Below are 17,584 nucleotides of genomic sequence, written 5' to 3' on the forward strand. Positions count from 1 at the left end.
TATGGCCATTCACTTGTAGCTAAGAAACTCAAACATTTTGATTATGTCATTTCAGTAATTGCTTGGCTATATTTTGTGGCATTTATAGTACTTTTATGGCATAAATATTAGTTTTACAAAGGTAAACTGTTGATGCGCATGTTTCAATTTTAGGAATTTTAGGAATTTTAGGAAAAACTTTATTATTCATTTTCAAGTTATTACAGGCTTTACAAACTTTTTTGTTCTTTAACAGTAATATAATTAGTGTGTAATAAATTTTATGGCTGAAAGTTTGTTTTAGGTTGTCCATTTTTGTTTTGTTTCTGAATATGAGTCATCTTGAGCAAGATTGAAAATAATGAATTTTTTTAAGCTTCAATAAATCTGAAAGTTTCTTTTTTTTTTTATTATCTCAAAATGCTTTTTTGTTTTGTTTATTTGTTATCCAGAAAAAAATCATTGAAAGTATATGTAAATTCACTAGCAAAAAAACATTTATAATATGTTTCTTGATGTTATTCTTTATAATTAGGCACATGATTTCAACTTATTTAACATTAATATTTTAGGACCTACGAAAGTGCATTTTGGTGACTACCAAAAACCAGTTGATTACTTTTTAAAATATTCAGATTAAATAATGGATTCCATCTTCTTTTTTTGTTCCAAAGTAATTTTATTAATCAGACACAAAAAGAGTTTTTGAATTTTTTGCATTTATGGGAATTAACATGGTGACGGGGTACCATGAATAACCATCATGGAAACATTACTGGAATGGCGAACAAGATTTGTCTGTATTGTTTATTTCAAATGCATTATCTCTGGATAGATTTTTACAGATACTAATATCCATGTCAGTGACAAGGTTTAGATAGTTCCTCTCTGGTCTTGAAATCTGTCTGAACCTATTTGTCCCATAGTGATTTTTAAGACAACCAAAATAAAATAATCTTTTTTCTTTTTTTTTTTCTATGTATTTGTTATATATGTTTATTTGTATGTATTAGATATTTGTCAACAATTAAAGAAAAAAATCATTGTCACACCTTGGACCACAAAGGGTTAATACCAGTTCATTAATGGCAATGGCGATGTGATGATATGAATGCAAACAGTGACATGAATGTAAACAATATGTGTAATAATATTAGTGGTGTTATTTGACTTCTCAATTTTTGTTTTAACAATGTCAATCTTTACACTAGTTTGTATGTTTAATACATAAGAGAAACCTTCTGATTAATCTTAACGGATCTGCCAAATTCATTTAGTGGTCAAACTGTAAAATTATGCAAGAATATTTACTTATTATGTTGGTTGTCAGTTTTCAACAAATCAAAGGAAATTTTTTGTCCAGCATTGATGCTATACATCTTAGTACAAACTAAAGGTACTAACACAAAATGTGACAAGCAATAACCAATGGCCAACTTAACTTTGGATTGGGTAACCAAAAACTGTGACTCTCCTGATCATTCTTATAACTTACATTCAAAAGGTGCCTTATTGATTTGAAATAAGGTCAAAGCGTTTATGTATTGATGGCAATCACCATTAATTTCAAAAGATGAGTTATACTAGATTTTAGGGCAGGCCACAGTACCACATAAATTTTTCAAAGAAACAGTTTTACTAATGGCTGCATAAAATATTGTTCTTTTTATATAAAAATCATTTTTTGTTCTTAAAGCGTTTATCTAGCTCATCTCTAATTTCTGCCAAATTTTATTTTCAGTCTGAATTTATTGAATAAAACTAAAACACAAAACTTCCATAGCATCTGTTCTTCTTTTTGATTCATTTGGTTTAATACTTAATAATATTTGCCTATTTCTATTGTTCTCCATGTAAACAAACAAATGCATCACATGCAATATGCTTATTTTTTTATAAGCATATGATATTTTGAATATAATTTATGTTTTGACATAAATACCACCAGCTTAGATTAAAAACGATATTTTACAACAAAAGATCTACTTAAAAGATTATGCTAAAATAATAATAAGAATAATGCATATTAAACTTTACCATATATAAAGAAGTTTGTTTTGCAATGACTTCCCAAGGTAGTGTTTTTTTTCCAAAAAACATGTTTAAAATGTTGAGTCTAAATATTACTGCTTATTTTTTAACAAATGGTTTTTAACAAAATCTACTCTCACTTACCTAATTGTAGGGAAGAATTGAATAGGATAATAATAGGAGGGATTCATGGATATAAATTCATTGGTTGAGTTGTAATTGTGGGGATAGGTGGAGATGTTTGAGCTAGTGCAGATTGGGGGGAATGGTCATTAGATTGAGGGTGGGGTGGAGGTAATTTTCTTTTTATACTTTTTAAGATTTAATTCTTACACAATCATTATTTTTCAACACATTTTTATATCCTATTTACACTAGACAACTGGAATACAAATTTACTGCATAGTGTTTACTGTATTTTGTTTTTTACTCTGTTGTACCAAATTATTTTTCTGCTCTTTTTTTATCAAACAATATCGTTTATAAATACTAAAAAGCAGTACTTCGAGTAAGGTAGGGTGAGGTAATATGCCACCTATAATATAAAATATATAGTAATGATAAGATGTTATTTAAAAAATACTGAAAACCATCCGGTTACGTTTTTTCCCCTTTTCAATCACTGCTTAAAAGGTAAAAGGTAAAACACAAAGTTTTTATGGATTAAATTAACAAAAATTTTAATTAAAAAGTTATTGCTCCAATAAGTATTTAAGTTTTAAAAATCAACATGTTTTACATTTTAATACTTTTATATAATTTTTTTTTTTCAATAAGTTTGCCTCCACAAGGCCAAGGAGGTCACTACAGTCAAGAAGACTTTTTTTCTTTTCTTTTTTTTTTTTGAAATTGTAATTATAACCCTCTCTCAACTCTTTAACTTCAAAACACAAACCTTGATGAACAAGATTGCTGCCTGGAGTAATAAGTTAAGTGTCGTACAACTAGGGAGGTGAAAAATTAGAACTTGGAACTTCTGGCTTACAAAGCTAGCCCTCTATCACTATACCACTACCGCATTGGTAGTGGTATTTATATTCGTCATATAATAATAATAAAAAAATTATTTTAACAATGGCATCTTTTATAAAACAGTGAAAATATAAATGAATTAAATAATAAAAAATAAAAATTTACTTATTTGAACAATTAATGGATAATATTTTTCATATTCATTCTCTAAATAAGAAATATGTTAAAACCAGACTGATTCTGACATTGTCTAGTTTGCAGCTTTTAAAAGTTAAAACAAGATGAATAGGTAGGAATTAGTAAAAATTCATTTTCACTTGAGATTCTGAGATCTAAAATCTATGAACGGTTGCAATGCAAATTTAAAAAAACTCTTCTCTGGCTCACATGCTGTTGTTATTTATAAAAACTCCCCTCTGGCTCACATGCTGTCATTATTTATAAAAACTCCCCTCTGGCTCACATGATGTTATTTTTTTAATTATTCTTTGAGTCATTTTAGAAAACTTTAAAAATTTTCAAAACAGACAACAAATGGTGTACATACATGTACATACATACACAAATACATTTTACAATTATTAAAATCAAATTTCTTCACTAGAAAAGTAGGAGAAACTTTCCTTTTGCAATTTTCCATTAGGTCCCTGACCTAATAGAAATTGTAATAGATTTTAAATAAAATACATGAAAATTTACTTTATTTAAAATGAAGCTGTTTTCAAAGGTATTTGTCAATACATCAAGGTTAGTTCAGTTCAAAGTATATACATAAAAATAAACATGTAGAACAAATTCAAATAAACTTTCTCATCTTCACAAGGCTTCATGAAACAAAGCTTTTAAAGAGGTCAAAGAAAGCAGGTAGCAAGTATTAGCTGATTTAGCACAATACAAATGATAACTGCTGTTATTATATTTTATATATACTTTTTTTCCCTCTTTATAGGACGAAATAGTATGAGTAGCAAAAGTTTTTTTTTTTTTGGTCTTATGCTTATCAAGCTCAAGAAAATTATTGCTGACCAAGGAATTACTTCGCTCATAAAACTTAAAGATATCAATGGTAACTGATGAAAAACCCCACATTCGTCAATTTGCTCTAAGATTTGTTTAAGCTACATGAGACCAATTCTAAATCTACGGCTCATAATTGTTGTGGTACCACAATTTGAAGCAAAATAACCATCTAACATAATTGTCATCAAATAAAAGTTTTAAACCTCTAATGTTCAGTTCAAATTCAGATAAATTCAATAGACTTTAAAAACAGCAATTCCCACATCAGAAATGCTATAGTTTAAAAAAAATTGTCAGGCTGTAGAAAGTGATGTGAAGCTTGTTATACTGAAGTCAGTATAACTGTCTGTAAACCTCAGCATGATAGTTATATTCACAATCTGTAAACCTCAGCATGATAGTACTTGATAGTTATACTTATGCAAAAATAAAAGTGTCAGTTATGAAACTATTTAATTAATATTTTTTCAATTAATTCAAATAATGTTCTTAATTTTTTATCTCACCTTAAAGCTCTACAATTTACATTACTTTATTAGGTTATGGTGTAATTATATAACCATCATACATGTTTATAATAGAACATAAAAAAGAACTTTTTTTTAGTCATTTGTTTTTTTGTGAAAATATAGTTTTATCAATAATATTAGGTATTTTCTAACTTTCAAACAGAATGTGGTACCTCAAATATTTTTCTCAATAGTTTTTTTTTGCAAGTTAATCACTGCTTTTCAATGTTCTTAGGGTACCTCAAGGTATTTTCATTAAAAAAAATTTTTTCAGTTTTTCTTATATCAGTAGACAATATTTGTATAACTAGGCAAAATAAATTTAAAAGAAAAAATTTTTTACAGCACCAAAAGCAAATTTCACCTGTATAAAGTAACAAAATTTAAAGTTATATCTACTTGTAAATTGAACAATAAAGCAGGGGTGCACAAATGCATCAGTCTTGGTAACCATTGGCTGACGCTGATTGTTTTGAGAACATCGGTTTTTTTACTTTTGTGTTTCTATTTCTATGCAAATGTATAATTATTCCATAAACAAAAATGCATGTATAAGCCCAAGTTATAATATGGGCATATCTGCTCATTGTTAATTTATTCCCCATTTAATTTTATTTATAAGTTCAATTCCTAGAAGATAGTATATATATATATATATATATATATATATATACATACATACATACATACATACATACATACATACATACATACATACATACATACATACATACATACATACATACAGGCTTGGCCAGGAAGGTGTGCGATTTCACACCATAATATGACCATGGAAATGATACTTTGTTTTGATGATTTGACCATGGTTTTTAACATTTTAAAATTGGGAACGTAATTAAAAAGTAGTTTTTAATTACATTAAAAATAAATAACTTTGACATGTTTATCTTTACTAGCATTTTTACATTAGCAAAACGCTTTTAAATGAAGTAACTAATGATTTCAATTAAAGAATCATTAAAAGTTGTATAAATTTTTATATTATTATGTAAGATTTTCAAAAAAAAAGTTCTTAAATAATAAAAAGAATTAAAAAAAAATTAAAATTTTATAAGCGGCGATTTTAAAAAACGATTGTCTCTTTAATAAACTTTTTATAAGAATCAATAAAGTTAATACACTCAAAAAAAAGAAAAGTTTTGTTGAAAAGTAAAAAAGACAAACTTTTTTGAAAGCCGTTTAAATTATATAACTTTGATATTTACTTTTTTTTTTATTATTGAAACGCATTAAAATAAAGTAACAAATCACTGCTAATGATTTTTTATATAATATATATATATATATATATATATATATATATATATATATATATATACATATATATATATATATATATATATATATATATATATATATATATATATATATATATATATATATATATATATATTTTTATAGTTTTTCTGGTCCTCTTCTTTTTTGGGTTGAAATTTTATTTTAAAAGCATTTTTCAAATCTATTATTTTTTTACTGTTTACTAAAAAATATTGAAATAAATAAGTATAGAAATGGTCATTGTGGATAAGACTTACTAAGACTTTATATGCTTTACATGTCCGGACAGCTAGTGTATATAATTATATATATGGTATGTGGTGTGGTGGTAGAGCGCTAGTGATAGCAATGCAGTAGTGGTGTAGTAGTAGAGCACTCGCTTCATAAGCAAAAAGTTCCAAGTTTGATTCCTACCATTTTCCTGATAGTACCATGCTTAACTTGATTCTCCATGCAACTTTCTATGATTTAAATAAAGTCTAGCATGGTCTAGCATGGTCTAAGTCTATGCTGGTCTAGCATGCCAGATTTTAGATAAAGTCTAGCATAATGGTCTTTTCCATAAACTTGATTTATATTTTGTATATAGTTTTGAAAATAAATGAATCAATTTTATACACAACATTAAAATTTTCCTCTATAGACAACACTCTACTTCATTTCTTATAACTTCTGGTGTACAACATGTTTCTATACTTGGTCCTGTATTTTTCGGAAAAATACAGGACCAAGTATGGAAACATAGCGGAAAATGCCTCGATTTACGTTACTGCCATAAGACTGTGAAGCATGGTGGAGGCAATGTAATGGTCTGGGGGTGTTTTTCTGCTAACGGTCTAGGTCCAATACATCGAAAGGATGGAATAATGGACCGTTTCATGTATAAAAATATCCTGAAAGATGTTATGTTACTTCATGCTGAATGGAATATGCCAGTAAAATGGGTTTTTCAGCAAGACAACGATCCGAAACACACTGCAAAAGTAGTCAAGCAGTGGTTTCAAGACAACCACCTATCGGTGATGAATTAGCTACCTCAATCTCCGGATCTCAACCCTATCAAGAACCTGTGGGAGATCATCAACCGCAGAATTAATCGTGAAGGTGTTCGTAATAAGGATCACTGTTTGAACAAATCCAAAAGGCCTGGTCAGCGATTCCACAAAGTTTCATTGATCACCTGATCGAATCTATGCCTCGAAGATGCAATGCTGTGATCGACAACAAAGGATTCGCCACGAAATATTGATAGCGAAGTACAGCTTGGTCAACATTTTGTTGAGTTGCACTTGTTTTGTCCAGAAGGAAATCAACTTTTTTTAATACTTTTGATTAATTTATTAATTTTCGTGTACAAATAATGAACTTTGTGACGAATAAAACTTGAAGAATTTGTCTCTAAACAGTTACATAGTTATTTCTCTAAATTGAAAAAATGCAGCACTTTTATATAAAGAAACTAAATTAGCATTATTTGGTTGCTCTCGTTTCGTCCAATACTGTATATATATATATATATATATATATATATATATATATATATATATATATATATATATATATATATATATATATATATATATATACATATATAAAAAATTATTAGGGTAGGTTGATTTTAGCTTTTCTTTTTGAATTTCCACTGTAACTAAGATAGCTAAAATGTTTTACCAAAATCTCAAGTATTCTTTTTGAAAAAGTTGCTTTTATATATTTTATAATAATGCCATAATACCATTTAATGCCATGAGTCTAAGTTCTTCCAAAATAATGCCAAAATGCCATTCTGGCAACCCTGTTGTAAATTTAACTGATCTTCTCCAACTGCTAAGCTTGTGCTTCTGTCTTGTTGTAAGTTTACATCTCTTTCTTTTTTCTACAAATACTGCCAGAGGCGTGGTGGCCCCAGAGGCTAAGCGGGATTCCCGCATGGGCTTTTCACTATTTCATCTAAATATGGGCCTTTTGGCAAATTTTAATTTTTTCTGCATTTTAAAGAAATTCCACAATCATTAAAAATATTTATGTTAGCACTAATTAAATTTTATTAATCACTTGATTTAAAGTCTTCAACTTTGAGCACAATTATATTAGTATTTTGCATAATAAAAATATTGCTCTGAAAACAAAGTAGATGTTTTGAGGCGTATTATGATATTTTTTTCATGAGAAAAGCGATACAATTACTATATGGTAATGGTATTGCGTTTTAATTCATTTAAGAAAAATGATTTAGTGTTAAATTTTAAATTAAGTTTTATATAAATAAGGATCCAACTCTTGTTTTGCAACGTTTTGAAACAGATTTAAACTTCTTTAATAATAAATAAAGTTTTTTATATTTATATTATTGTATGTAAAAAAAGAAATCACTCCGTAATATCCTGTCCTCAGACAGATTAAAAAAATGATAATGAACTGCTAAATAAAACTACATTATAAAAACTTTTATGTTCAAACTAAATCAATAACGGCACCATTTTTAGAGCGGCATTTTAGCTGTTGTGAGTTTATGCGAAAATGTTAAAAAAAGTTAAAACACCGAATTAAACAAAAGCATAAACTAAAAAGAATTTTCTTATTTTTCAAGATTTTCAATATTTATTTTAGAAAAAAAATTATATAAAATTTAAAAAAATTTATATTATAATATACTAAAATATATATCATTATATAGTAATACAGGCCTTGTTACGAGATTTCGCAGCGTAGGGAAAACGCGTAACGCATTTCAAAGTAACTCAACTCAGCAAATATATTTTGCATTGTTAGTAGTTATATTGCGTCACTTCAGGTACCGCTTTGTATTTAAAGTTATTTTAATAACGCGTTAAAAATCATACAAACAGTTTTTTTTTCTCACTATAACAAAAGTTACAAATGAAATCTAAGTTCTTATTTAAAAAATCATTCTTATCATTTTTTTCAAATATGAACTAAATTTTATTTTTGAAAAAAATATTTTTTTCATGAAACGTAAAATAATGTTTGTTTTTTTTCTTATAATTTTACAGTTGGTTTTTGGTTATTTTATTAACTGTTAATAAATTTTTTCTTATTTTAATTTGTAAATTCTTTTTAAAAATGTTTTTAAACAATAAAGAGTTTTTTTTGTTGTTATTTATCAGTTACCAATAACATATTCGTGATCGTAATTTATTTTCATAAATTAAACGAACGTCATTAAAACTTTACGTTATTGAATTAACAGTAAACAAAATATCTTATTAATTATTTACATCAAAATAAATCGCGCATTTTTTAAACTATTATGACTAAAAATAATTTTATATTTAAAAGGAATTATATATTTAATTCCTTAAAATACAACTCAAAACACCTTATTTTTTTTAACTAATTTTTTAACTAATGTTCTTCAAACAATAAAATACTAATCTATTTATTTGTATTTGCTTGTGGTAAAGTTGTGTTTTAAGAAAATCAAAACAAAAACGTAGTCGCTGCACCGTGTTGTTACCATTTTTTATTTTGATGTATTACAAACAATATTATTAATTACAAATAGTATTATCTCAACTTGTTGGTTTATATTAAAGATTTATTAGAATAAGGTCAGTTATTTTATATATATATATATATATATATATATATATATATATATATATATATATATATATATATATATTTTCGTATGGGCCTTTACATCAAGCATATATGGTAAAATCCCGCATATATAGGCCTTTTAATAAAAACCCCGCACGGGCTTTTTAGAGCCACCACGCCCCTGAATACTGCAATTATTGCTGCTCAATCAAGCTATAATCTCCAGAAACCAAAATCCAAATTTGCGTGCTTTGTCGTTCTACTAAATTACATCCTTTTACTGTAACTATTCCTTCATGCTCTAACTTTTTTCTTTGATTTCAGTTAATGCCTAACTTAATTAGTAGTTGCTTACTGCCTTGATAGAAGTGAATTTATTCAAAAACATATTTAATTATTTAAATTTAATTTTTAATAGGCATTTATATTTTCTGCTGCAAATGAAGATTCCAATGCTTACACTTTTGACATACGAAAATTAGATTCTCCAGTAAATGTTCATATTGATCATGTAGGAGCTGTGTTAGATATAGACTACTCACCAACTGGTCAAGAATTTGTGACAGGTAGTTTCGATAAAACAATAAGGATATTTCCAAGAGATAGAGCAAAAAGCAGGTTATTTTTTTATATTACTTTATTTTCTTGCTTCAGACATTTATTTTATGTTTGGAAATTTAAAAATCACAATGGATAAATTTTTTTAACTTAACTGTATATATCTTCAGTTCTAGTTAAAATGGAAAATATTTACTATATTTTTAATATCTTGTAGAGAAGTGTATCATACATCTCGTATGCAGCGTGTTTTTTGTGTCACTTTCAGTGGAGATGCTACATATGTACTATCTGGCAGTGATGAGACTAATATAAGGTATGTGTGCAACACATGCAAGATGTGTGTGCTTTATATAAATTGTGTGCATTTTGTATACATGTAGATGTGCATGTTTAAAAACTCAGCTTTTTTCATATAATTACTTTATTAATTCTACTATATGCAAGTATATTAAAGTACTTTTCTTTACCAAAATGTCTACTCCGGCCCTCAGTCGCTGTATGTATTTATGACATCACCGGTGACATTTGTCAATCTAAATTTGCAATATTATATATATATATATATATATATATATATATATATATATATATATATATATATATATATATATATATATATATATATATCGGGCCTTGTTTTAAAGTGTTATGCATGGGGCGATTTACGTACGCCTTAAGCGATTTTACGTAAGTAGTAAGCTATTTCGGTTAAGCGACTTTATCATTTTTTAACTTTCAATATATTCAATAAGGGGTATTTTATACATATATATATATCTTTATATATATATATATATATATATATATATATATATATATATATATATATATATATATATATATATATATCTTTATATATATATATATATATATATATATATATATATATATATATAATATATATATATATAAAATATATATATATAAAATATATATATATAAAATATATATATTTATATATATATATGTTATTGTTACCCGCAGTGCTAGGAATTAGCATACAGCTAATGTTTATAATAATACAGACAATATAGTTTTGCAACTCGGAGTTTCATGTGTTTCCACAATCATCAGGCAAGTAGCAAAAAAATTAATTTTGCTACAAATTTTGTTTAGAAAATTACAGTTTTTATTTAGGTTTTGAACGGAAACTTGTAAATAATTATTCAGTGGGTGTAAGTTTTTTATTAGTAATTAGTTTTTAAAACTGATAGATAAAAATTTATAATTTAGGTTATTTAATTTTAATTAGACTGTTAAAATAATAATAAATATTAACATATTCAAAATTTATAATGAGGCAAAATAATTAATGATGAATGCATGATTTATAAATAATTTTAGATTTAAAAAAAAAATAAATAAATAAATAAAAAAATGATAAGAAAAAACTATAAATGAATGTTATTAGTTAATCAGGTTTGTAGCTAGCTATGTAAATTTTTAGTAAATATTTGTTTTCATGACAGCACTTTGATATAAATTCATTTGAGTTACAAAACTATATTTAATATAATTATTCTTTGAGCTCACTTATTTTTAATTTTTGTTTAATAAACATTCTTGGTTCGCATGTGTAACTATTTCAAATTTTCTTGAAGATATAATATTCATTTTTTGAAAATATTATTATATGCAGGTACTGTTTTAAGGATGGATAAATTCAGTATAAAATCATCAATATTTTTATCTTTCAATTCCCATATGTATTTTGACAGCATGGTGTCTCTGAATACTTTTTAATATGTATTTTTGTTGTTTTTTCATTTTTATTTAGCAAAGCATTATTGTGACCTTTTATAATTCTTTCCATATTTTATTATTAATTATATATATTGTTATTAATTATATATATACTAGCTGTCATGACCCGTAAAATACGGGTCTTAGTAAATCTATTCCACACCAACCTTTTCTATACTTATTCCTTACTTCATTATATTTTAGTAAGACGTAGAAAAATAATTAAGTACATATATAAAAATTATACTCATTGTTTACTTCTTAAAGCTATAAAATAAATTTTCTATTATATTTAACTTTTAATGTTTCGGTAGATGTTGCGCGAATCGCTATTTATCAACAAATTGGATATCAGTACCAGTCTAAATGTTTTGAATACGCGCTTGAAATGTGTTAATTAAATACCATTGGTATAAAAAGTTTCAAAAAATATGAGATAACTTAAATATATGGAATAACAGACTTACCATGACCCGTATAATTATTACTGAATATTAATATATTACTGGTCATGATAAGTCTATTCCACATCTACCATTTTAATAGTTTCAAGCAAAATTTAAAATCTATGTTTCGAGTTTACAATTAACTTCCAATACTTTACAACTTTTGTAAACTTTTTTGTAAAAGAAAAATGGGGACAGACATAATTTTTTTTTTCTTTAATAAGTTTCCATTAATTTTTTTTCAGGCCATCAGCAGCTTATTCCATAGATCATCCAGGCTATTTTTTAAAAAACCGGAAAAATTGTTTGGGTAAAATATACGGAATATAATTTCTTCTTAAGTTTGCTTTGGCTGAGTTGTTTCAAATTCTTTTTGATTTTAGAGCAATGAGTGAAAAAGCTTAAAAAACAAATATATTACAAAAACATATTCCTAAACTTGTATATGTATGGAAAACGTTTTGGCTATCCAAAAAAACTAAAAGTTTTTCCGGAATTCCAAAGAAAAATCTGGAATTCCAGAAATATCCGGAAAAAGATTATCCTTGTTATTAGGACTCTTAATAACAGGGATTATCTTTTATTGTTAATTTGCCCTGTTAATTTTAAAGAAAATTTAAGTTTCCATGTAAACTCTTTTTTCTATAAAAAATAAAGTTGTCTTTTTAATGCGTACACTCAATCTATTACTAAGCATATTAAAATCTTAAACTCTACCATGACATAATGGCAACAAAATTCTAGCGGTGTTTTCATGTTTCTTGAAATTTTAAAAAGCTTTTTAAAAAATTCTCTCCCTTTCGTTTGTTATAGTATATAATATCTTTATATATGATGTGCATATAATATCTATAGACCTTTAAAATTGTTTTACTTTGTATTCTAGAAACTTGGAAATGATTTAAAAAAAAATTTAAATGTGAAAACCAAAGGATTTAAACCCCCGCAAATTACTTCAACCACTTTTGCTATAATATTATCTTTTAACACTGTTTAATGAGCAGCCTTGGTGCAGTGGTAGCGCACTTGCCTCAGAAACAAATTATCTGTGATTCACACCCCCACACCTGGGCAAGTTTTACGACATTGGTTAGGAAGGAACTTCCAATTAAATGCTCATCCGCGGTGCTCTGTGATAAGATCTTAAGGACTTCTTGGGGCATCTAAATAAAACTAAAAAAAAAAAAGACTTATTAAACTTTATAAAACAGAATATAAATTCTTTATAAAAATTTATATAAATCAAAATTAAGCAAATATTATCCAAATAAAATTATCAAGTAAAAGATAAAAGATATTTTGAATATTTAAAATATTTATTTACGATTATTGATATTTTTATTAACACATTTATTATTATATTAACAAAACGTAACAATGTTTAATAGTTTTTAACTCTATGTCTATATTGAACAAACACGTTATCAGATTAATCTAAAAAAAGGAATTGAATTAAAAAAGGAAAAAATACACCACTTTATTAACTGGAAATCAAATTATTTATACATAATAAACAAAACAAAATATATAAAGAAAAGTATATATTTACAAAAAAAATTTAACTAAATTTGCATTATCAATTACCAACTGATAGATTAACCAACTACAAAAATACTAATTATATATTTTTTTTTTTCCCACCACTTTCTCTCCTTATATTTTACATTCCACAGGTATTATTTCTACACTCTATTTGATCTGCAATAAGTTGAAAAAGCATTTTAAGAAATGCCTAAAGTGAAAAAAAACTACAAACCAATTTACCTGTTGCTGATGCTTTTTCTAGAGCATTGTTGAAAATAGTCAAAATCTGTAAGAAAAGAAATTTATTGCAAAAACAATTAGCTATTACACAAAATAACAAAAACACAATAGCTATCAGTGCAAAAAACGGTTTGCAATTTGATCAGAAAATAAAAATACTCTTACCTTGATTGCAACAACTAATTTCTTTTTAAACTATTAACTAATGATCAACTTAGCAAATTTTAAATAATTAAGGTTTACTAAGTCGAAACCATATTTTAATAGTGAAAAAGTAAACATGATAGTTGATAAAGCACCAAAGTTGAACTAAAGAAGTAAAATAACAAAATTTCCTATGCGACGCATATTATACCTATTGAGTTCTCGCTTAGCCTGATTTCTTTCATTTTGATTACAATTCATCTCAGCTCGTCTAGGCTCATCTCCTTCATTTTGACGACAATTTATCTCAGCTCGCCTAACTGGGTTTCTTTCATTTAAAGGAAATCTAATAATTCCACTTCTTTAATTATCAGACATAATTAAGCATCAAAGGAATGTGTAAAAATGATGCCTAAAATAATAAAAGTTGAACTTTTATTTTTAGTTTGAACTTTGAGTTTTCTTTCTTAAACTTATCTAAAATACAATGTAAGCAAATAAAACAGAGCATAATATAATAATCTAACTATATTCTAGTCTACTATTAGTCATATTTAAATTAGATGTTTCAAAATAATTGAGCAATGTGTAAGGATAACATATTTCTATCAAGAACTTAAAGTTATAAATAAATTGATATAATCTTTTTAACTGAGTAATGTTATATATTTAAGGTAGTTCTTATTAATTATTGAAAAAAATTTTTTTTTTTTTTGTTATTTACCTCCTCAAGGCCGAGAAGGCCACTACAGATGAGGAGGTTACTTAGTAGTGGTTACAACCCTCTCTCAACTCTATAACTCTAAAACACGAACTTTGACAAACAAGGCTGCTGCGCGGAGAAACAAGTTGAGCGCGGTACTACCAGGGGCGTGGTGGGGATCAAACTCAAAACCTCTCGCTTATGAAGCGAGCGCTTTACACTACCACATATTAATAACATATAAATACTGTAAGTATTTAATTTAAGAAAAAACCATAAAAAATAATTTAAAAAAGTTTTTACAGATAAAAACTCAAATAAAGCAAATTGATAAAATTACAAGTTCTGTCTGCTCATAAGTACTGCTAGCATTGAACAGTGAAATGTAATCCACCATCATAAAATACCTTTGATTACTTTGAAATGTACTTAATGCAAGATTTGCAGTAAATAAATACAAAACTAATTATAGAAAACCTCTATAAACAATCGTTTGCTTCAAGTGAACAAACTTCTTAAAACTTCTTGAACTACTTTAATTTTTTTTATACATTTAATATTCTAAAGAAAAAAGGTCAATAATACAATGCAGAAAAATTAAAATGTATGTATGTGTGTATATATATAAATATATACAGTATGCGACAAAATTATTCATACCCTATCATAAAATATGTTGTAGTAATAAAACAAAAAAATGATTAAAATAATTTTAATTGAAATTTAAAAAATGTTTGTTGTAGCAACTATTAACAATATTAACTATAATATTTGAAAAATTAAATCTTGTTTTTAAAAAAAGTGAAAATTATTTAAAAATTGAGATATTAGGAAAAAGTATTCATACCTCAAAAAGTTTTATTTAGTATATTTGAGTTTTTTGTTTTATTTGTTAATTAATATTTAGTATGAAGTCCTTGGGCATCAATAACTGCTTGAAGCGACGAGGAACACTATCAACTAAGTTTTGTAAATAGTTTGGAGGAATATTATGTCAAGCTGCCTCCAACGCTAAAAAGAAGTTTTGTTTGTTGATACTGTGCTCATCCCTATTAACTTTGCCATCTAAATAATGCCACAAATTTTCAATTAGATTGATATCTGGACTTTGCGCAGGTCAATCCAACAATTCTATTTCATTTTTTTCGAAATATATTTTGGAAATTTTACTGGTATGTTTCAGATCATTGTCTTGTTGGAAGGCAAATCGATCTGTTAATCCTAATTTATTGACGGAGGGCATAAGGTTGTTTCACAAAATATTTACATATCCAGCTCCTGTTAATTTTTCTTCGATTTGAAGTTACCCACTCCGTTATAACTAAAACAGCCCCAAACAAAAACATTACCACCTCCGTGTTTGATGGTTGCTTTTATAGTTTTTTTGTCTAAGGGTTTTACTTTTCTTTTCCATACATTTGGTCTTTTTTTGGAATTCTTTGATTTGAATTTACTTTCATCAGACCATAAAATTGATTTCCAGAAACCCAGTGTCTTTGAAAACTACTTTTTTTGCAAAGGCAAGGCATTTAGTTTTATTTTTTCTTGAAATAAAGGGTTTTTTGTAACGCAGGATCCATAAAACCCTGCAGAGCGAAGTCTACATTGTATTGTTCATTTAGAAATGTTCATACTAAGTTTCTCTTTAATAGCTCTGGCAGAACAGGCTGTCACTTTACTTCTCGTACAATAAGCCTATCTTCTCAAGATGTTGTTTTTGATGGACAACCTGAACGTGCTTTTATTTTGCACACATTCGGTCTTTCTATGTTTTTGTATTATTGATTGTATTAGTGCTTTTATTATATTTTTCAGCAATATTTCTATACCCAAAGCCTCTTTCATGATCATCAACAATTATTTGATGTACGTCAACACTAATTTCGTTGGTCTTAGGCATTTTGGAAAACTTTTGACATGAAACAGAAGAAGTTATTTAAATATTTAAAATTTTACGTCTGTAGTGTAGACAAAAAGAGTTAAATCACTTACCAGCAAAAACAATCAAAAAATAAACTTACAGCACTAAATAATTCAATAGGTATGAATACTTATGTCATATTTAAAATTGCACTTTTTATGTTATATACTAAATATAACCAAACATAATAACTTAACATCTTAATTATCACCACAGAATTATTCATAATTATCATATTTAAACAAACTTATTTTTTCATAGCAATAAAAAATAAACACGTCAGAGTATGAAAACAAAGTTTAGTAATATGCTTGGGGGATGAATAATTTTGTCGCATACTGTGTGTGTATATATATATATATATATATATATATATATATATTGATATTTGAGGCTGTTTTGTATTATAATAATAAAACAAAACTCATAGTCGTAAAAGAGTGCTCAATATTAAAAAGATACTTCAAATAGAGCAATATACATATATATTAACGAAGAAAAAACAACTTTTTCTATGGTACTTTAAGTTTCATGCCTATACGGCAATCATCAGCCATTGAATACCCTATATGTAAATATATATATATATATATATATATATATATATATATATATATATATATATGTATATATATATATAGATTGTTGCATTTGGGAGTACGGAAGGAAAAAAAAGATTCTTATGCCAAGAAATATTTACTTTTGACTTTCGTCCAACATTTGCGTGTTGTCAGAAAGTAAAAACCGTTAATTTAATTACAAATTAATCGTTTTAAAAAAAAAACCCAAATTTAATTGACCAGAATGTTTTTAAAACATTCTGAATGTTTTTAATAATATAAACATGTTTTTATTTTTTGTTATTTTTAAATGTTTATTTTTATTTTTTTTAATAAAATGTTTTCATTTTTATTTATTTTTTACTGTA

At 26.2% G+C, this 17,584-nt stretch overlaps 1 protein-coding gene across 1 annotated transcript in view; it reads left to right on the forward strand.

Annotated features, from left to right (window-relative positions):
* Window positions 1-17,584, forward strand: part of LOC100202852 (DDB1- and CUL4-associated factor 13) — a 50,771-nt gene that overhangs the window by 22,639 nt on the left and 10,548 nt on the right. Inside the window, exons 7-8 of the mRNA XM_065795411.1 lie at window positions 9,793-9,992; window positions 10,150-10,248. Of these exons, the coding sequence (XP_065651483.1) occupies window positions 9,793-9,992; window positions 10,150-10,248 (299 nt within the window). The remainder of the gene's footprint in view (window positions 1-9,792; window positions 9,993-10,149; window positions 10,249-17,584) is intronic.

The sequence above is a fragment of the Hydra vulgaris genome, chromosome 04 (genome assembly GCF_038396675.1).
Source record: "Hydra vulgaris chromosome 04, alternate assembly HydraT2T_AEP".
NCBI classification, from domain to species: Eukaryota; Metazoa; Cnidaria; class Hydrozoa; order Anthoathecata; family Hydridae; genus Hydra; species Hydra vulgaris.